We start from the raw sequence: 23,364 nt of genomic DNA on the forward strand, positions 1-23,364 counted from the left end.
GATGTGCTTAAAGGATTTGCACTAAGCAAAAAAAATCACTATGAAGAATGGCCTGACTATAAACTATTGAAAGACTGGCAACTGTGAAACAGTTATTTTCACCTTCATATGAACAGACCAAATTATGAATAGGTTCATTCACTTCTAATTACCATAGCCTATGGTCAGGTGACAACACCAAAATCATGTAATTGTAATTCCTAACCAGAATAAGGTAAAAAATTTTGATGTATTAAACAAAGGGTTTGTTGTTGAATGAAAAAATATTGCATTTTCTTAGCACTGTAATTAATGTAAACAGACTTTGAACACTAAAAATCACTGTTGAAGAAAGTATGCATTTGTTAATGTACAAAGAACATTATATATTGTAGGTACATTGCTGCCTGTTAGCTATGCAAATGGCCCAAAATATGAAAATGAAAAATAACTCATTGAGTTGTCCAAAAACAAAACGAATGTAAATTACTCAATAAAAATTTCCAAATGTACTTTAGTAAGTATTGTACATGCTCATACATGCATAGATATAACACTTTGACAGAAATGAAATAACAAACTAGAATTCTCGTCACTTGAACTGATGGAAACAAAAATAAAACTGTAGAAATCTTTATATTGCTCTTTAACATACTAGATACTATGGACAATATGATACAAAAAACAGAAAAGTACAATAAAATCAATTTATGAAAATTAATATACCAAAACTAATCTATGAACATAAAGACTGACAGAAAAATTAAGAATCTAAGTAATTTTCATGTTGCATAGTAAGGTTGCATGGTAATTCAAAACATTCAACAAATGATCTCTCAATCTTACTTTGCTAGCAAGGCCAATAATTCTGACCAAAATACTCCACAAAAACTAAACAATTTTAAGACAAGAGACATACCCAATACCCAATCACCAGAGTTGTACTTTAATACATGTGAATATAGTTAAAAATCTTGATAATAATATACACAACTGTCTGATAACAAATGAATCAGTAAATATACCACTTTCCACATTCTATCTTCCCTGTCTTCAATGATGAACTAAAGATTACTTCTCTTCCTACACTCACAACTCTGCTTCATACATCTTCCAGCAATTTAACCTGCTTTACTTGACAAGATAAACAAATGCCTTTATACTGTACTGGTAATTCAAAATAATTTCCATGCGCCATACCTACAAATATGTAATTTAATTTATGCTATAGGGGCCAGATTGGAGCATGTTAGCTCAAAATTGTGTAATTCACTTGATTAATAAAATCAAGTGAATTTCTCAAATAAGTATTTGGTCAACTGAGGAAAGTTCTCTTACTTTATGTCACAAATGTAATTCAATGCATTAAATCTTACTCAATCAGTTACAGATACAGGGATTGGATAAACTGAAAATGCTGATTCTTAAAATAATTATTTCTGGGATTTGCTTCCAAATTTGATACTATGCTTTAATGAAGCATATCCAGTCTTGTCTAGAGATGAATAAGTCAACCTTTGTTCCAAACCTGAAAGCATTCAGTGAACCAAGTTTACTCTGAATAAAATATATACATTATAGATAATGTATTGTATTGCACCTTCCTTATCATTAACCAAACCAATGAAAGCACCTTACTCTTATATAGCTGATCAACCACATCTAAAACAAATAATCTAAACTGTCAAGCTCCAGCCCTGATACACCGAGTTCTCATTCCTCTCTTTTGAATGTGTGTCCAGTTTACTACATCATGAGTGTGACTTTTTATGCTGGAATATTTCCTTTATAGTTAACCACAGAGTTCTCTGACAAACACTGCATTCAAACTTCTTTTTAATTGGGCTCTCTTCATCACCTCTTTCCTCATCATGCTCTGGTACTACAGAGGAAGCACAATTTTTCAAACATTGTGCCATATGTCCCAGTCGTTCTAATGTCGTCACATGAAACTCAACATCACAATAAGGACACACTGTATCATATGATGTTATGGTAGTTACAGTGCACTCCACATCAAGCAGGCAATTGTAAGTCAAAAATTCTGTCAAAACAACTCCTCCCTTAATGTCATTTGGCCTGCAAGGTTCTTTACCATCTTCACTGAATGGGTTTCCACTTAAAACACAGTCTCCAGGACCAGGACCAGAATGAAGAACTCTGATGTCAGCATCAAGGAGACGGCGTAATGAGTACAGGGGTTCACTAAGATAGAAGTCAATAAGACTCACTGTAAGATCTTTCTCAATAGTATTTGCCTCTGCTATGAGTCTGTCCTGGTTTTCTATAGTTGGTATTGAGGCTTTGGTTCTCAATTCTAGCAAGTTTCTCCACTTGCTCCTGAGCTGTACTGCCTGAAATACCAAGTTCTGCGCAGTCATAGCATCTGGGAAATGGAATTCAATGAAATTATCACAAGCAATGACAGTCATGTCAGCATTAGTATCCACATTGTGACCAAAAAGTAACATCACTTGCACTGCTGGAACTCTAAGCATATCAACAAGATATGCCTTATTTGTTTCCAAGAGAGACACATATGCTATAAGTTGGTGCTTTGAACTTAATGGATATCGTGCTGTAAAGCCTGGAAGCTCAACGATATCAGAGTCACAAACTTGAAGGACCTGTGGACAACTGGCAAAAACACTGTTTGGATGAAGAACAGCAAAAGGCTTTGAAGAAGTGTGGAAAAGCTGTTCTGAACCCGGCTTATAATTGTTGTGTTCATCTGCAATGGCTACATTAGGATACAAACCACTACACAAGATTATTTTCAGCATCACCACATCTTTGTACGTGTGAATGTTGGAACTGCGGTATATCTCACTTAGCCTCTTCTGGTCATTTTTAATTCTGAAGTCTAAATCCTTAATGTCAGTACTAGCATCTTCTTCATCGCTTGCAACGCCCTCTGAATGTGAGACTTTCAATACCCTTGTTTTCCGTGGTCCTTCCTTATGAAGCTCTTTCTTCATCTCATGCAGTTGTCGAAGCTCTCCATTCCTCCTTGCACGTTCGGCACTTGTAAGAGCTGTTCGGGATAAGCTTGCCATATCCTGCAATCCTGAATCCTGGAGGAGCTGAGAAAACTGACTTCTGAGCTTGGTCATTTCGTAAAACCGTTGCTCTTCCAACCCACGTCGGCGGCACCACTTCTTGGAATTTTCATAACCTTCTAATTTTATATTGAGCCACTCTCTGGAAAACCAAGCAATTAATAATTACATACCAATGGATAAAACAGGAATGTAATTATGTACAATTCTTGTTTGAAAAGCAATTTTATTTAAAAGATTTACAGTACACATAAACTATATTTCAATCAAAACTGTACTGTCAAAAATACTTGTAAACACTTGTACAATTATGTTATTTAATGTTGCATCAATTCCCTTAATGTTTCAGACAATAGGCATATGGTAGTATTCAGCAAGCAGTATCTGGCAACTATTTGCCTGGTGACAAACTAACAGTTTCTGTTACTGTTACTCAGTTATGGATTGCCCTAGAGCAAGAGCCTGTGCCTGCACAAGGCGGCCTTGATCTAAAATGAATGAATGTGTCACTCGCTAAACAGCATTCCATTTAAGGGAAATTAAAATTACTATCATTCTGTCAGTTCTTATTTCTTTTCAGAACGAACTGAGGTTTTAAGTTTTTCTTAAGACTTGGCTTAAGCAATTTTTTTTTGGTCTGAAGAAGGTTTTATTTTAGCACTCTAAATTTGTTGGTCTTTGTGGTTTGTGTATACAGCATTAAAAAACTTTTACTACATTTTGCTTATTTATCATAACCAAAATATACTGTAGATGGATGCCCAATATTAACTTATAAATGTTTGGCTAGGCCTATTGATCCTTGCCTGATCTGTGAAAAGGTATCATATGATATGCAATATGATTTTTGTAAATAAGTATGTATTATTAGATTTTCATAATATATAATTGATCATTTCAGTGCTGACTGGCCTCCTACAATTGTCCATTTAGCCTAATTCTGAGACCATATGCTTGAGGACTGAATTATTCACTCCTTGCAAGAAAAATGTTTATCCTCTTCATAGTAAGGTAAAATATTAAAAAAAATTTCCATACGTAATTACCACCAGTTATGGTTGGTAAATAATATTGACAGTGAATATGAAGTCGAATTGAAACGCAACATTAGAGTTTCATATAGTAGAAAAAAATTAACTAATAAAACTTCAGTAAATGCTTTCGAATGTAATTAAAGAACATCAAAACAAGTCAATAAATTCTTTCTAACACAATTACAGAAAAACAACAGTAAATTATGTTTATCCCATATATTCAATAAAAGTGATTTCTCTAGCCAGTTCCAATTCATAAATGCTATTCACATCGTGATATTTACAGTCGACCCCTGATATTCGTGGGGGATGCGTACTGCTATCCCCACGAATAACTCAAATCCGTGAATACTTAAAAGCCCTCTAAAAACACTTATAACTGCCTATTTTGATACAGTAGTTCAAAACACCAAAATATCCTCTAAAAATGCTTATACCTGAATATTTTAAGTTTTATCACAAACAGTGCATTTAGTCACGAAAATATGAAAATACAGTCATTTGTAAATATTTCTCTATGAAAAATACTGCGAACAGGCGAGTTTTCCGTGGGTAATGTGTATGTGTTCCACACAGAAATCTGCAAATAGGTGAATCCGAGAATCCTCAACTGCGAATAGGCGGGGGTCCACTGTAGTATGACCCCAAAAACACCAATAACACATACCAGTCACCAATTATTCTAGGGCTATGTGACTCCCATTAAACCATTCATTTGTAAATGTAATAAGTGTTCCCAATTTCCTTATCTGATATATCTGAATTCTAATTCAAATTTGTAAAAATATTCTATTTAAATCTGATGTTTTTGGTTTTATTCAAATGTAAATTGGTGTATGCAATATTTAGAAATTATCGTGCATCCAAACTGGTCTAATTAACATTCGACGTTGCAGGCGTGCCAACCAAACCTCATACGTCAGTGCATTTCACCACCCTTTCGTAAAGTGAGCTTTATTTAGATTAAGAAAGAAGTTAAAAATTATATATTTGTGATAATTATGTCTTATTTGATAACTTAAAATATTCTTTTAATAAAAAGATCTTTAAACACATGATAATCTGATAATAGCAGATATGCCAAACTCTACCAATTTATGCTTTATTTATGTAAAATAAAGTTCTTTTAACAGAATGCTTTTGATACAGATGATACTGATAACAAGGTTGGTAGGACTGTTCATATCTAAACATAATGAAATATTTCATAATGATTCAGACAAAATATTTAAAAACCTGCATACAACAAAGAATTTTCTTGCAGTTTTATTTTTTACTTTAACTGATTCTACTTTTCATTTTATAAACAAATTTCTCAAACTAATTAATATATGGACTATAAAAAAGAAATAACATCCAAACGATATATTTCATAAAGAGATGCAGTATTAATCATTGTGATTGTACAGTATTAAGCTTCATACAAAGCCTGATATCAAAGACCTGCAGTAGAAAATTGTATACAGTACATTAGTCATACAAATTCATGGTGCTTTACTAAACAATTTTTTGCTTGTTTTAAAAGTTGTGTTTACTTATGTAATTCTATAAATATAACTGTTCTTAGCAGAGAATAAATTTATAGTAGCAGCTGCATGCATATAACAATTCTCTCTCTCTCTTTCTCTCCCTCTCTCTCAAAAGCATGTGTAACCAATAGCTTAAAGTATGGCTAGTGTAAATCAGAAAATGTTGCCTTTTTTCCTTAGTTGTACTATGGAATAGCCATACAATATATAATATTTTTATCACATATTTGCATTATTCTGTTATAATAAAATTAATGTATTTTCTTATATAATTATAAATGTCATTGGTTTAGAGTGGAAAATAACATTATGGCTTAGCCCATTTTTTCTCTCTCTTTGTAGTTTGTAAAGTTCTCTCTCTCTCTCTCTCTCTCTCTCTCTCTCTCTCTCTCTCTCTCTCTCTCTCTCAGGATTAACATCACAATAAATTTGTATGTTCCCATGCTTTATTGCACAATAGTTGGTGTAAATATCAATAACTACTGGTACATACTATACAAAATACAATTTGAAAGGCAATTTATCCTGATATTGTATTGTACCAAAACATTTAATTTAGGTTATGTATTTATATTACTTTATTTTTTATGAATATTACATAATGACAAACCAAAAAACTTTATTCTTTTAATAACATCAACTTGTCATATGAACTTCTTTATTTCTGTTGCTGTCATTTCATGAAGATATTACAATAAAGAAAAAGTCATCAATTTTGAAATGGCAGTAACATCTATTTCCTAAGGTAAAAAATGGCTTCACAATCAATGACCTCAACCATAAATAGAAATAAACAATAAATCACTCAAAAGGTAATTTATATTGGCTTTCAGTGGTGCAAAACACAGTTTCATACCTTCTTTACTAATTTTGGCAAGCCTCTTAATATGGAAAACTACAGAAATATTTGTTATCAGGCAATTTTGGCTATTCAACTAGAAGTCTTACATTTCGTTTCTCCTTTTTTGAAATACTAACAGAAATTATAACTATCTAGATCCTATCATAAATACATTAGACTCTCAGTTTAAAAGACATTTTGGGAGTCTACCCTATTTGTGGAAGCTACAAGTCTGTTAAATGCCAAATGCCTACACTGTCTAGTCTATATGTAACCCTTCAAGGCACTAGACCAAACAAAATTTACCATTTACACTCACTTTAAGGTATTTCTCTGCTTTTCAAAATCTTTTAGACAGATAACCTAAACAATAATACAATACTTAAATTCACTAAGCAACACCCTGTCAAACACCTACTGTACCAAATCACATTTTTACCCTAACCATAACTGTTCAATTCACCTCAACTGTTCAGTCTAAGAAAATTAGACTAGAAGTAGACCCTTCAAATAAGGAATTATTATTATAACTTTCATATTTAAATTTATATACAGAATTGTCATATTTACCTTAGTATTTAACAGTATCAAAATAATTCTTACCTTTATTAGTGACACACCATGAGCTATAAAAAGTATGTTGTATAGTGGTGGCTTAACAACATTTAGTCTGAGCTTGAACTGTAGGCACATGAGACTTGTATTGCTGGATGTATTACAAAACATGTGATCAAATGATTACTGTATACTAATGAAGGATCTACATTACTTTAAGATCTCACACATCTCATAAGTGATTACAAAACACAACATACTAAGCATTAGTCATGAGACATAAAAAATCAAGCACAGAACTGAAGATGTTGACACAGCAAGCAACAGTCAAACAATGAGGACACTGTTTAGTATCGACAGCAGAGCAAGCTAGATTGTGGGGGTATGCTAAGACTAACCCAACACCAACAAGTTTAGAGTGTTTCACTGAAACAGCATGTTCGAGCTCTGCATCTGTTATGCTTTTGTAATTTAACATATTTTTCCTTGAACTTCCGTTAACAAAAAAATATGTTTATAGACAAGTTATTTGCTGAGTCAGTACATTAATTACTAAAATTTTCAAGGCCCTCTTGTAACCAAATTTACACCAAAGAAATTAAAGAAAGCATTGCTAAGTGGGAATACACTCAGCAAGACAGCAAGTGAATCTGGGACAGATATAATTTGACAGGGGATGTAAAACTTCATGAAACCTGTGCATGTTTAAAGCATCAAAAATGTTACTGAATGTAGACACTACCCTACTTATAAACAATCAACTTATGAACATTCAAAAGATACGACAAATGGGATCGCAAATTAAAATTGTGTTCGGAGTACTTCCCTTTGCCATCCCTAAGTTCAAAGTTTGTTCTGTGCACCTATTCTGCTTAATATAATTTTTGCCGCTACCCACGCCTTACAGCATCATAGCCAATGCTAACCCAACGCCCCAGACTCTTGTACTTGTGTAAGTGGTAACACACACTCTGTTGTGCCCCAAGCTATTCTTGTGATTCTATCGTGAAATATTTAGCCCATCCTTTATCTATCATGGCTAATAGCAAGCATATGGCAAGTGAAGTTAGTGGCAGTGGTAAAAAGCAACAAGCCATCTCAATTGAAACTAAGGTGGCAATTATAAAGAAATTAGACAGTGGTGAAAAATAGTGGATGTAGCAAGCATTATTATGAACTGTTCAACCATTGGCACAATCTTTCAGAACAAGGAGCAAATTAAGGAACACGTAAAAATTGATGTGCCTATGCAAGAGAAGGGGGAAGCTGGTATAAGAAATGGAAAAACTTTTGGGTCTCTGGATGGAACACCAGCGACAAAGGTCTGTACTACTTAGCCTCATGCTAATTCAGGAGAAGCTAAAAGCCTTGTCATCAACTTGAAGGCTTAGGCTGGTGAAAGCATTGCAGATGGAACAGTTGCTGCATATTATGGATGATTCCATCACTTTAAAAAACGTGCTAACTTACATCACTTGTCCATTAGTGGTGAGGCAGTGAGCGCTGACAAAGCAGCAGCCAAAAAATTCCCAAAGACGCTCAAGGAAATAACGGATAAGAAAGGTTATACCCTCAGTAAGTTTTAAATATTGACGAGACGTCTTTTCTGGAAAAAATGCCAGAAAAGACGTACATCAGCTGTGAAGAGAAGACGATGCCAGGATGTAAAGTGGCAAAGGATAGGCTAACCTTACTGCTGAGTGGCATTGCATTGGGAGATTTCAAGCTAAAACTGCTCTTAAGTACCGTGCTGCCAATCCATCTTGACGTGGAGGTAGGGGACTTTGAAGAGCTATTTGAGTCTCATTCAGAGAAGTTAATGAATGAAGATTTAATGGAGCTGGAAGAAACGTAGAGAACAGAAGAACATGAGTCAGAAGAGGAATCTCTTCCTTTAAAGAAGTTTGAAACAAAATTGATGGCTGAGGGGTTTTCTCTTACATAGAAAACTTTAACTACTTTTGAGAATCAGGACCCAATTGCTGAGAGATTTTCAAAAGTAGCAACAACTATCAATGATCCTATGCAGTGTTATCATATTACATACGATGAAAAAAGAAAAGAAAATCAGTGCAAACTTCCTTAGACCAATTCTTCAAACCAGTGCATTTAACCTCAAGAGCCTCCCCACTCCAGTCGACTACTTCCTCATCAGATGAAGTGTGATGTCGAAAAAATCCTTTCCAAAGAAGACACTGACACTGACAACCCACTGCCCTCTCCTCTCATTCATCACCTCAAGCCTATGCTACCAGTTTCAGAGGTAAGAAAAACAGCTGTATTATCATCACAATTTATTTAGGTTTCATTTATCAATTGTATTAATAAGGTACAGTCATACCCTGAACTTACGCGAGGTTAGGTTCCAAAACCACCCATGCAAGATGAATTTTTGCGTAAGTTTGGCACGGGTCTCTAAAAATGCATATAAATGCTTATTTCTAAAGTTTAAACACTATACAGTAAATGACCCTAACCATAATCCCAAATTATTAAGCTAGCTTTTAAATGAAATTAAAGTTACTGTAATTTCATTTAAAAGTTGGCTTAATTCATTACCCTTAAAAAAAGAAATAAATGGTTGACGTAAAAATTGAGAGTTGGAAGAGAATTTCTGTCTCTCTCCCCTTCCGACTGATCTATTTTTAGAAGTGTTCTCAACCTCTTTTTAATAACCTCTTTACTCTATGTCTCTTTCTCTTTGTTCTGAAATGCTTTTTCATGAACAAACAGTGTTTTTTATTTTGACCAATACAACTCTTAGTTATTATGTATCTATGTTTTAGAACGTGTTTGCCACACTATCGCATTTACACTTCGTAGACGGTACAGGTAAAATTAGATCAATTTAAACTATCTAATGTAAAGGTAAAGATGTATAGAGAAATAAGTTATATAAATGTGTGAGCACTAACTATGAATGAGAGAGAGAGAGAGAGAGAGAGAGAGAGAGAGAGAGAGAGAGAGAGAGAGAGAGATATCAGAGAGAGAGAGAGAGAGAGAGAGAGAGAGAGAGAGAGATAACAGAGAGAGAGAGAGAGAGAGAGAGAGAAGTTATTCTTACGTTACATATCAAAACATGGAAATTCAGTATTAAACTAACTTTTAAATGAAATTAAAGTTACTATAATTTCATTTAAAATTACATTTTTATAATAAAATAAACATTTTATATATACTTACCAAATAATTACAGAGCTATAGTTTGTACTTCATGCAGCAGCTCGAAATTCGAAATTCGCGGTAGTGCTCACTTGTTTTGGGTGAAGGTATACTGCCCCGCCCACTATCAGGGAAGAATAGGTACAACGTAGCTAAAGAGCTCAATTCGTTTATGCTCTATGTCCATGAGAGGGGAGGAGGGAGGGCTCCAATCATGCAATTATTTGGTAAGTATATATAAAACTTTATCTTACTATAAAAATGTCATTTTTATATAAGTAACTTACCAAATAATTACATAGCTGAATCACACATTGATTGGAGGTGGGATGAATGTACATATACTATCCCAAAAACACTCTGATATGGAGAAGAATTTGGAACTGAAAGTTAGCTAGCATCTTGAAATGCTTGTTGTAACCTTACCTGGTGAGGGAGCAACAGCAGACGGGTACTGCCTCTGGTCATAGCTCCTCACGACCTTTAGTGGTGTGGCGGTAAAGTGGGTGCTTTGCAACACAGGAGGTTAATCACAGGTTGCCAAAGCAAACAATCCAAAAGGGTCACGTAAATAATATGAGGATATCCCCTTGCCCTGGGCGCAGTACAATAGAACAACAAAGACCAGATAAAATCAACCTACACCACACAAAATTTTAGCCAAAACCATAAAAACCAGATTGGTGACACTCACGACTCAGTGTTCACCAGACTTCCCAAGAAGTACAACTATCCTTATTCAAGGAGAGTGGATAGAGGAAAAAGAAGGCATTTCTCTTATCCTTCATCCCCCAATACCATGGCAGCTGCGAAGAACAGACCTAAAGTACTGCATTTTTCATACATCGTTTCTATGTCCCGTAAGTAAAACATGGCAAACACTGACTTGCACCTCCAAAATGTTGCTTGCAAAATTGAAGAGAGACAGGTTACGTCTGAAAGCCAAAGACGTCACCACGGCTCATTTCATGAGCCTTTACTTTACACAAGGGTAGTAAATCATCTTGAACTCCCGAATGTGCTTCTGAAATCACGGCTCTTAAAACGAATGATAAAGCATTCTTGGACAAAGGACAGCTGGGTTTTTCACAGAACACCAAAGATTAGGGGCCAAACCTCTGAGGTTTTTGGTTCTTTCGAGGTATACTCTCAAAGCTCTTACAGGACAGAGGACTTTCTCTTGATCGGATGGACCTAGTTTTTCTGACAGGCTCTTGATTGAAAAGGAGAAAGGCCAAGGGTTAGGCAGGTCCTCATTCTTGGCCCAAAAATCCAAAATTAGAGAGTATACAGCATTGCCTTGTGAGAAACCTATTCTTTTATCGATGGCATGAAGCTCACTGGCTCTCTTGGCTGTAGCCATGCCACCAAGAATAATGTCTTCTTCGTCAGATTCCGAAGTGACAATGAATCCAAAGGTTCAAATGGCGGCCCTGGCAGCCAGTTGAGGACCACGTCCATGTTCCAAGAGGTTCCCGAGGGTTTTGCTTGCTTACTAGTATTCAAATGTTTGATTAAATCGCTGATATCTTGGTTTGAAGACAGGTCTACTCCTCTATGTTTGAATACTGAACTCAACATTGCTCTGTAACCCTTGATGGTAGATGTGAGTCCTTTCGAGGTTCTAAGATGTAATAGAAAATCTTCAATTTGAGCTACAGACGTTTGAGAACAGGAGATATTTTGCTCCCAGCACCACTTCCAGAAAACTGCCCTCTTGGCTTGGTAGACTGCAGAGGAAGACTGTCGCCTACACTTAGCAACAGCCTCTGCAGCCTTCCTTGAAAATCCTTTTGCTCTGACAAGCTCCCTGACAGTCTGAAGCCTGTCAGCGGGAGAGTGGATAACCCTTGATGGAATCGGAGGGAGTGGGGCTGTTTGAGAAGATTTCTCTTCTGAGAAAGTAGCCTTGGGAAGTCTGTCAAAAGGCTCAGCAGATCAGGGAACCACTCCTTGTGTGGCCAAAAGGGAGCGACTAAGGTAACTGACATGTTGTTGTGTGCATTGAACTTTTTTAACACTTCCCTCACCATGCTGAAGGGAGGGAAGGCGTAAAGGTAGAGGTTCAACCAGTCCTGCAGCATGGCATCCGTTGCCCATGCTTGCGGGCCCGGAAGACGATGGTTCCTTGATGTCGCAAACAGGTTTATCGATGGCTTTCCCCACAGCTTCCACAGGTCGGTGCACACCTGTAGATTGAGTGTCCGTTCCGTCGGTAGAACCTGTTTGCTACAACTCAATTCGTCTGCAAGGAGGTTCATCCTGCCATGAATGAAGCAGGAAACTAACTGGGTCACGTTGCTCCTTGCCCACACAAGAAAATCCTTTGTCACTTCGTAGAGCATAAAAGAATGGGTCCTCCTTGATTCTTGATATAAGCCAGGGCGGTCATGCTGTCCGAATGAACCGCTGCTGTCTTGTGGAAGGTTAGCATTGCAAAGTGTTGAAGTGCCATATGAATCACTTTTAGTTTCTTTACATTGATGTGGAGGTTTCTTTCAGTAAGAGACCATGTTCCTAAAACCTCCATATTGTTGAGAAGGGCTCCCCAACCCAGATCCGAAGTGTCTGAGTATAATGTTAGGTCGGGGTTCGTTGGAGCCAGAGACCTTCCTATTGTAAATCTGTCTTCTGCTAGCCACCACCAGAGGTCCTCTTTTATTTAGAGAGTGATGCTGAAAATGAACGAATCCGGGAACGACTTCCTTTTTCAATTGGCCTTTAAGTAAAATTGCAGTACTCTTGTGTGTAGCCTGCCTAATGGAACGAACTTCTCTATGGAAGAGAGGGTTCCCAGAAGACTCATCCAAGCGTTGGCGGAGCAGGAGGGGCGAGTTAAGAAGTCCTGGACTTTTCTGCAGCAATTTAGTATCCTCTGTTAGGATGGAAAAGCCTGAAAACTCAGAGAGTCTATCACTATCCCCAAATATAGAATAGACTGAGTTGGGACTAGCTGTGACTTCTTGAAGTTTATTAAAGGGCCTAAATCTTGAGCGAGACGAGGAGTTTTCTGCAGGTCCTCCGTGCACTGAGATCTAGAGGGGGAGCCTAGGAGCCAATTGTCCAGGTACAGAGAGATGTTTATCCCCATAAGATGTAGCCATTTTGCTAGGGAAGCGAGTACCTGGGTAAAAACTTGAGGGGTCATGGAGAGTCCGAAGCAAAGTGTCCGAAACTGGAAGACTCTGTCCTGTAACACGAATCTCAGATACTTCCCTGGAGTCCGGGTAAACTGGAATGTGGAAGTAAGCATCTTGCATGTCGATCGTAACCATCCAGTCTCCCTGATGGATGGCCGACAAAACTGGCTGACTAGTCTCCATTTTGAACTTCGTTGTCTGAATGAAATGTTCAGGGCACTGACATCCAGGACAGGTCTCCTTCCTCCCAATGACTTGGGAACCACAAAGAGACAGTTCTAAAACCCCTCCAAGTTTACATCCTCGACTACTTCCACGGCTTTCTTTTCTAGTAGGGCTGACACTTCCCGAGATAGGGCCGAAAACCTCTTTGAGTCTACCAAGTAGGCTGTTAAGCTGATGGGAGAGGTTACTAAGGGAGATTTCTCCCTGAAAGGGATAGCACAGCCTTCTTTCAATACCTTCAGCACCCACGGCTCCACATTCTTCTTTTCCCATTCTGTCCAGAAATGGGAAAGTCTTGCTCCCACTGGAACATGGAGGACAGACATCTCATTTTTGAGGTACTGGCTTGTTAATCGGTTTCGTGGTTGGTCTGGAAGTTCGGAGGTTGGCTCTAGGTTGGGACTGGAAACGACCTCTAGAACTTCGAAAGGGCTGTTGCTGCGAGGGTGACAACATTCTAGTAGCTCTGCTTGTAGTGGCTCGTGCGGGGAACTTAGTCCTTTTGGTAGACTGAGTCCGGAGGTCCTGAGTCGACTTCTTCTGTAGCTCCACTGAAACCTGTTCCAGGGTGTCCTGCAGGAACAGACTATTCTTGTCCAGGGGGGCAAAAAGAAACGAAGAACGTTGCGATGGGGTGACTCCCTTTGCCGTGAACGAGCACCACAAATCTCATATCTTGAGGACCCCTGTTGTGAAGATGGTTGCTAGCTCTAGTGCTCCATCTCTTACGGCTCTATTAGTGCACCCCAGTGCTCCCAGCCAGTCCGATGTGAAGTTCTCTTGAAGGGATGTACAGTCTTCTATTTTCTTGGCTAGGGGCCCCACCGTCCAATCTAGAAAACTAAAGATCTCGAAGACTTTAAAGATGTCTTTAAGCAGATGGTCTAATTCCGTGGTTGTGAAGAGAATTCTGGCTGATGAGAAAGCAGAGTGATGAGAAGCATCTATGATACTGGAGAAGTCCCATTGAGAGGAGGCAGAAACTCCCAAGAATGGAGCTTCTCCAGTTGCATAAGACAGATACTTCTGCCTTATCAAACAGGAAGGAGGCGAACAGAACACCGCCTTCCCTACTTCGCTCTTCTCTGCTAACCAGGCATCCATGCGGCCGAAAGCTTTCTTCGACGATGAAGACAAAACCATATATGGCAGTCTGGCGGTACCTGGTGGTATCGCATCAAGCAGCCTGAACCCGGCGATAAAGGGACGACTGGAGAGAAGAACGACAGGTAACAGACCAGGAAAAACCTAAGCAGTGCCGAGTAATTCAATACAGGTTGCTCTGTTTCTACAAGTTCCTCCACGGACAAAGTGGGTGATCCTGGGGGTTCTACGGTGTCTTGCACTACCGGGGTTGGCTTTTGAAGAAGGCTCAACACTTTATCAAGGCCAAAGTTGAAGTGGCACTAATGAAGGATTTTTAGCAACAGACAGAAAATCTCTTGAAGCATCAGTTACTGGAAATTCTCCTTGCAGGGTCATGAAGATATTAAAAGTGGGGTGGACTTTGAGAGAGGCGCCCACAGCAACTGGATGCACAGACGTTGGGCGCCCACTTTCTGTCGAAGCAGACACTGACTCCTTGGAAGCGGCTGCGTTCTCCAGGGACACTTGGCGCCGCAAGGATGGACGCTCAGCAATCTGACATTCATGCTCTGAGTGGTCATACGCAGGCTCTTCTAACTCAGAATCTGGGCACCCATGAACTAGAAAGGTGGAAACTGCACGCTCATGCGATGGGTGCTTGGACAAAGTGCGCTCATACGATGGGCACTCGGACATTGGGCGCTCTAGAGATGACAGCTCGGACAATGAACTATCTTCGAGTTGGCGCTTATGCACATCACTAACATACCCTGGGCGGACGTACTCTTGGCGCCAATAAGCTGGACTGGCACACACTCGTTCGGGGTTAGAACACACTTTCGCACCTGAATGGGAGCGAGAATCTCTCGCTGGCGACTCCCAAAAACTACAAGATGGGAGAGGGCTATGTTCTCTTTCTATAGCTTGCTTACAAGACAGGGGCAAATCTGAATCCAAGGAAGTGCCTGGCCTTTTCAATGGCCTAGGAACTTTGGCAAAACAGTCACTGCGTTTCTTTGATGCGGGAGAATCTGAATCACTTGAAAATAGGGCGTGCACATCCATTCGAACTCCTTTCCAACGGCGTTCTTCCGCAGCCTGGGATTGGTGGAAAACAGTCTCGGATGAGGCGACGACTGCTCACGCACAAACCCCAACAACCTCCCTTGGACTGCCAGTTTGCTTCCTCCCAGGTTGGCAAGGGGAGTTTAGCAGGGACCTTTGTCTAGGAGCATCGGTGGGACGAACAGCAGCCCCCTCCACTGACACTTCACTTGACACTAAACTATACAAGTAAATAAAATTTTTTGTCTACCCGTGCTTCTAAGCTGACAATGGCATTGGGTTCAGCAGAATGAGAGCTAGGTAATGGAGTGACAGGAAAGGCTGGAGGCATGGAAATGGGAGAAAAAGCTGTCACAGGCATTGAAGGGATAGGCATAACATCAATATCAACTCCTGGAGAATGACCTGTACTAGCGGAGGCCTTAGCTTTGGCCCTAGCCGTAGCTTTTCTAATTCGGTTACACTGCAATTTGTCTACGTGTGTCTGTAAAGTCTTCCATTTACCCTACTCCCAGTCTTTACATTAGTCACAATTCAATTCCAGAGAGCAAATTTGTTTCCTACAAGTATAACAAAAATTGTATGTGAGTCTAGTTTTGCAGCCTTTGCTGCAATACCTAATGCTAGACAAACTAGAGTCAGACATAATGGTAAAAATTCCAATTAGACAAGTCACAATCGAAGAAACAATCCAAATTCTAGCTAAGCTAAATAGCTGCGCTACCAAAAGCAAAGAATACTTCACCAAAGACGATCTCCAACCATCCGGCGAAAACGAATCAAGAGCTGCTAATAACTGGTATTCAGTCATTAGCCAGCAGGAACGAATTGAGCTCTTTAGCTACGTTGCACTTATTCTTCCCCGATAGTGGGCGGGGCAGTATACCTACACCCAAAACAAAAGAGGGCTACTGCGAATTTTGAATTTTGAGCTGCCATGTAAATTAGAAGCTATAGCTATGTAATTATTTGGTAAGTTACTTATATGAAAAGTTAGCTTAATGCATTACCCTTAAAAAAAGAAATAAATGGTTGATGTAAGAATATAGGAGTGTGAAGATTAGTATACTGTACTATTTCTTTCTCCCCCGTTCCACCGATCTATTTTTAGAAGTCTTCTCAACCTTGTTTTTAAAAACTTCTTTATTCTAACTCTTTCTCTTTGTTCTGAAATGCTCTATGTCTCTATGTTTTAGAACGGCACATTTTCAGTTTGTAGACGGTACAGGTAAAATTAAATCAAATTAAAATTATCTATTGTACAGGTAAAGACATACAGAAAAACAGTAATACATAGGTTGAGCTAACTACGAACGAGAGAGAGAGAGAGAGAGAGAGAGAGAGAGAGAGAGAGAGATAACAGTTGTCCTTACTTAAGAGAGTGAATTTTGTTATAAATTATTACGGACAAAGAGAGAGAGAGAGAGAGAGAGAGAGAGAGAGAGAGAGAGAGAGAGAGAGAGAGAGAGAGAGAGAGAGAGAGAGAGAACTACATAAGAAATCTTTGACCCGCTAATCAATAACACTTCCCTTTCTTGTCATGTTCAAGTGACGTCTGACAGCTTTGCATTCAAGCAGCTTCTCAAAAGATGAGGGAAAGAATTTGTTTATTTAAAATATGTATCACATACGAATTTTGTAATTACAGTTATATTATTATTATTATTATTATTATTATTATTATTATTATTATTCAAAGGAAGAAAACCCTCTTTGAGGCAAGTTTTGTTGAATAAAATGGCTGCATTTTGCAAATTGATTACACTGAGTTTTCTCAATTCTTCCAATAATTTGCTTTTCCTGCACATTAATATTAGTCAATAATTGTCCATGTTTCGACCAGCTCGATAGTCATCTTCTGGACGTTGGGATGAGTCTGGAGATACAGGGCACTCGCGGCTCTTACATCGGTATGACTACCATGCACTTCTCCAAGAGGATCTCCTGTCATGCCCAGGAGGGTGCCATATTTAATCATGCCAGGACTGCCCATAAACTGAGAATAAAAAGGAATGACATTATCCTTAACATGGAGATAACAGATCAAGCGACCGACCATCACCACCTACACCTCCTGGAAGCCCTACACATTGGGAGACAGAAGCCGAGTCTCAATACTACACAGGAGCCCTTCCTCCTCCTGACATCGGCGCGAAGGGTGGCACCCCCTGGCACCCCGGATGAGCGAACCAATCAGGAGCGTCCATCTGCACGCAGCAACCTCCCAAATAATACACTCATTAATGTGCACTCCAGCGCAATCACGCAAGAGTGCATACAACCATCATCGCAAGAGAGGAGACTTTGCCTGAGGAGAATCACCTCAGGCAGCCAATGAAAAATCGACCTGATCTGAGACCCCTACATATACCGCCACGAGTGCCCTGTGTCTCCAGACTCATCCCAACGTCCAGAAGAGGACCACTGAGCTGGTCAAAACATGTCAACAGGAAAAGTACTAAAAATACCAGACAGACATCAGAAAAAGAAAAAAGAAGAAATACCATCGAAAATACTATTGGGAGATTCTACAGATTTACATCCCAGGTTTCAGTAACCTGCTGTAATACTTTAAAATAAAGAATTTCTACTGTAAGAAATATGCTGTTTCATCCATCAAAATATGAACATTGGACAATTATTGACTAATATTGGTGTGCAAGAAAAGCATATTTTTATTATTATTATTATTATTATTTGAAAATTAGCACTTACTATTAAGTAAAAATTTATTTATCATACAAAACAAATACACATACATGTAAGTAAAAAAATTTATCATACAAAACAGTAAAAGAAAGAATGAGATAAGAGAGAGAAAGAGAGAGAGAGAGAGAGAGAGAGAGAGAGAGAGAGAGAGAGAGAGAGAGAGAGAGAGAGAGAAATTATTTTTTTATTAATTAATGCTATTCAATTTGTACATTAAAGCTTGAAAACTTATAAATTACATAAAAAACTAAACATAAACACTTTTGCAGGGTTCCTCAGTATTTGCAAATGTTCATGTGTCTATGAAAAACTCGTGTATGACAATTAGTTAGGTTCCAATGAAAAGTTTGTGTGTCTGTGAAGTCGGGCAACTCTAATCGCACAAGTCCGGGGTATTACTGTACTCTATAAAACTCAGTACTCTATGTAGTGCAAAGTATTGTGTTTCAGGATGAAAAAACGTAGTGTACTGTATTGACTTTATATCATGCTGTAATTAAATAGGCGTGAAGAGTACAGTAACTAACTTACGAACAATTCAAGGTACAATCGGCAACTCGGAACATAAACTCATTCACAAGAAGGGTGGTGTCTGTATCTCAAATCTGATAAATAGATATTTTTATGATAAAAAAACTTTGTTCATAAATCAATACAGAGTCTGTTCTGAGAACATCCAAGATGACCAGTGTGCATAAATTAAAATCACACTAATGAAATAATGTTGATGAGACTGTTAACCCATTCCCATGAAGATGAATTAAAAACAAAATTTTCTATTCAGATTTTCTAAAACTAGACCTACTGTCTCTGAGGGAGGAGGGCGGGTTACTATGATTATATATATCTGCCAGAATGATGAACAAACTTTATTTTATCATAAAAAAATGTCATTTTGTTCATGACACTTACCTGACAGATATATATGAATCAATCACTCACCATTGGGGTGGGGTGGAGACAGAATGTTTAGAAACAAAACTATGTTTTCTTAGGCATGTAATTGGCCCTGTTCCCACCGTACCTGTTAGCATTGCTGACTTCAAATTACTGTCACCAGCCTGCTTCTGTTTACTAGAAAACTCCAGCGGGTAATGACCTATAAAGATGGTGGAATCTAATGATCTGTCAACTAAATGTTACCACAATGTTACTAGACCATAACCTTACTTTGAGGGTACTGCGACAAACTAACAACCACCTGATCTCAAATGAATGAAAAATTATTGCTAAAAAAATGATTAACATAAACTAAGGACTAAAGGACCACCACTGGTGGAACCAAATACCATAAAAAACAACACACAAAATATTAAAAAAGCATCACACCAAAACAAAACTAAAGGAGAGGATGAGAATCACTTTCTGTTCCCAAGATCGTGTTTACCTGAAAACAAGATACCCAGCGCACAGCAATTCTCATGAAACGTCTTGCTTCTGTGAGATAATGAGAAGCAAATACCGAAGTGTTGCCAAAAATGGCAACTCCAGAATGTCATTGAGACTGGTTTTTCTGGAAAGGCCACTGAGGTAGCAATGGCTCTCACTTACAAGAAATTATCAACCTTCAAAGTTCTCAAATCTTTGTCTAGCACACTGGAATGGGCGTCTATGATGGTGCTTCAGGAAAGAAGGTCCTAGACATTTTTCGAGAGAGGTATGATCAGGCCTCTTAATCCCTAGCAACACAGAGATTGCTAGAAGGACCTCTACAATCCTGGGTCCTCTGCAAATAAAATTTTAGAGCCCTGACAGGACATGGGTTCTCTCAAAATCTTGTCCAAATGTTACACAATCAAACCCTTTAATTTCAAGAAGGACCTGGGCCAAGGGAAGATATCTCATTCTTACCAAGAAAAATAGGGCTCAGAGAACAGACAGCATCAGGGCCTCTGAAACCTATAATCTTGCTGACTGCAGTTCACTAACTCTCTTCGCCCGATGAGCCAGAGCAGTTAGGAAAATAGCTTTCTTTGTTACATCTTTGAAGGAAGAGAATGACAGGGTTCAAACCTCTTGACATGGAAGAGGAATTTTAGAACTACATCTAAATTCCAGAAACATAAAAAATGGAATACCTAGAGTCTCAAAAGACCAATAAAAAGATCAACAAAAGGTCTTTATTGTCCGATAAGTTCAGGCCTCTAAATCTGAAGACCGTTGACACATACTCCTATAAGCCTTTGATGGTAGGGACTGCCAGGTTCAAATCCTTTCTCAGATAAAACAAAGTCCGCTATCTGGGAAAGAGATTCGTGGTGGAAAACCTTCCTTAAGTTTACACCACTTCCTGAAAATGATCCATTTGGACTGGTAAACTAAGCTGGAAGAGGCTCTCCTGGCGTTAGCGATAGCCTTAGCCACTGGTCTAGAAAAACCTCTCGCTCTGAGCAACTTCTGGATAGTCTGTATGCAGTTAGACTCAGAGCGGGGAAGATTTTCAGTGGTACCATTCTCTTTTCTAGTGGGGTTGTTTGAGAAGATCTGTTCTCAAAGGGGAGCGTTCTTGGAAAGTCCACCACGAGAGACATGACCTCTGGGAACCATCTGCTGAAGGCCAAAAGGAAACGATTAAAGTCATTCTATAGTCCCTTCTGAGGCTACAAACTTCCTGAGGACTTCCCCAGAATCTTGAATGGGGAAAGGATTACACATCTTGGTTCTAGACCCTTCCAGTCCCAGAGCTGACTTCATTACTGCTAGGGCTCCGGTCGAGAACTGGAGAGCAGTAAAGGGGAGCCTTGTGGTCCTTGAAGTTGCAGATGATCGTCCACCAGGGGACCGTCCCCAAGAAGGAAGCAAAGATCCAAAAATAACTTCCTGGCGTTCAAACCATTCTGTTGGCAGAAGCTGATGTTGTCGACTGAGAAGACTGCCGTACATTCTCGACCCTGCTACAAAACAGTGAAAAACGTCACCAAAAAATGTTTAAAGGATCTCCTTGGCGATCAAGAACAGGGACCGAGAATGGGTAGTACCTCCTGTTTCTTGAAGATCGCCAGGGCCAAAACGTGTTGTCCCAGTTGACTTGAAAGACCCGACCTGCAACTTGATCTTGGAAGAACTGAAGAGCCAGAAAATCGCTTTCAGTTCTTTTAGATTTATGTGCCAGGACACCTGTTCCCCTTTCCAGGTGCCTGACACTTCCTCCCCCCCTCAGTGTTGCTCCCCATCCCGACATGGGCACTCTCCTGAAAACAACACTAGGTCGGGGCTCTGAAGATGGAGAAGAAGACCCTTCTGCCAACTTTAAAGGATCGGGCCACCACCAGATGGTCCTTGACAGAGAGAGAGATCCTGAGAGACTCGTCTAAGTCCTCCTTGTTCTTCCAGTTGTCCAAGAAAGAACTGTAGGGGTCTGAGATGCAACCTCCCTGGGAAACAAACTTCTCCAGTGATGAAATGGTCCCCAGCAGACTCATCCATTCCCTCACCCAGGGTGAGCATGTTTCTTTCCCCAGGAAGAAACGAAACTTTTACTAAGAGAGTGCTGCTGGCGTTCCTGGGATGGAAAGGCTATTGCAAAACCACTGAATCCATCCGAATCCCCAGATAAAGAATGGACTGAGAGAGGGGATCAGATGTTACTTCTCTAAATTCACAAGAAGTCCCAGGGACTTTGTCAGTTTCAAACTAGTTGAATGCAAGTCCTCCAGACACCTTTGTTCCGATGTGGCTCGGATGAGCCAGTCATCCAGATAAGCGAGATCCTTATGCCGGCAAGATGAAGCCACCGACAACATTCCTCATCAGGACTGTGAAGACCATAGGAGCTGTAACTCAGTCCGAAAAGAAGAAGCTCTGAACTGGTACTCTCTGGTCGAGGACAAACCTCAAATACTTTCTCGACTGAGGATGAATGGGGACATGAAAATACGCGTCCTGTAGGTCGAGAGAGACCATCCAATCGCCTGGTCGCAGTGCATTGATAACCGACTGGGCGTCTCCATTTTGAACTTCTCTTTGACGACAAAGTTGTTCAGTCTGCCGAGACGTCAGGACTGGTCTCCACCCCTGACTGTTTTGGAACCAGGAAGAGGCAACGATTGTAAAACCTGGAGACTCCAGATCCAGGACTCGCTGTATGGCCCACTTCTGGATCATTTCTTCCAGCAGATCTAAAAGGATCTGTTGCTTCTCCGGACGACGCTTAAGAAGAGACAGATCTCTGGGAGTAGAGGACAGGGGTTTTTAGGAGAACGGATCCTGTAACCTTTTTGATCCCATTGAGGACCAGGAATCCGCCCCTCTTACTTTCCAGGCTCCAGAAAACAGGAGAAGCCTGGCTCCTACTGGTGTCTGGAGGTGAGAAAAGTCACTTCTTGCCCCCAAGAAGGGGCTCACCACTGGAGAGTCCTCTTCCTGTCGAAAAGGTCTGAGGAGGAAGATCTCCCAGGTCGGGCTTCTGTCTCTGAAAGTCCTTGCTAAAACCTCGCCAGGGACACTAGGACGTCTGGAAGACTGAGCAACAGATCTGAGTAGCCTTCTCCTTACAGGCTGGAATGAGATCCTTGACAAGCGGCTGGGGAAGAGATGGCTAGAAAGAGGGGCAAAAAGTAACTCAGCCCTCTGAACAGGAGAAACTTGACTTGGCAGAATCGAAATTGCAGTACAAAGCCCTCTTCTTTAGGAGGGTTGTACCAAAATGTGTCACCAGTTCATCAGCGCCATCCCTGACACCTTGTCCATGCCGCCCAGTACACTGGACAGCTCCCCAGAGAAATAGAATCCGGACTACGAGTCAACACTAAGTCCAAGGCCCCAAGCACCAGTCCAGAAAGTTAAAAACCTCCATAGACTTGAAAAGGCCTTTCAGATGGTGGTCCTCTCAGAAAGAGTCCAAGACACCTTAGCTGAAGAAAGAAGAGACCTCCTTGAAGCATGCAGGAAGAACTGGAGGCTCGAAAATCACCTTGAGAGGAAGAAGGAACTCTTGTGAGCCAATTTCCTCTCCCGTCTCATCCACATTCCAGCTTTCCC

At 39.6% G+C, this 23,364-nt stretch overlaps 1 protein-coding gene across 1 annotated transcript in view; it reads right to left on the minus strand.

Moving 5' to 3' along the window:
* Nucleotides 1-266: 266 nt before the first annotated feature.
* LOC136829481 (probable ATP-dependent RNA helicase DHX34) overlaps nt 267-23,364 on the minus strand; it is a 37,882-nt gene continuing 14,784 nt past the window's right edge. Inside the window, exon 4 of the mRNA XM_067088224.1 lies at nt 267-3,180. Within this exon, the coding sequence (XP_066944325.1) occupies nt 1,731-3,180 (1,450 nt within the window). The 3' untranslated portion in view covers nt 267-1,730. The remainder of the gene's footprint in view (nt 3,181-23,364) is intronic.

This window comes from Macrobrachium rosenbergii, chromosome 44, assembly GCF_040412425.1.
Source record: "Macrobrachium rosenbergii isolate ZJJX-2024 chromosome 44, ASM4041242v1, whole genome shotgun sequence".
Lineage (NCBI taxonomy): Eukaryota > Metazoa > Arthropoda > Malacostraca > Decapoda > Palaemonidae > Macrobrachium > Macrobrachium rosenbergii.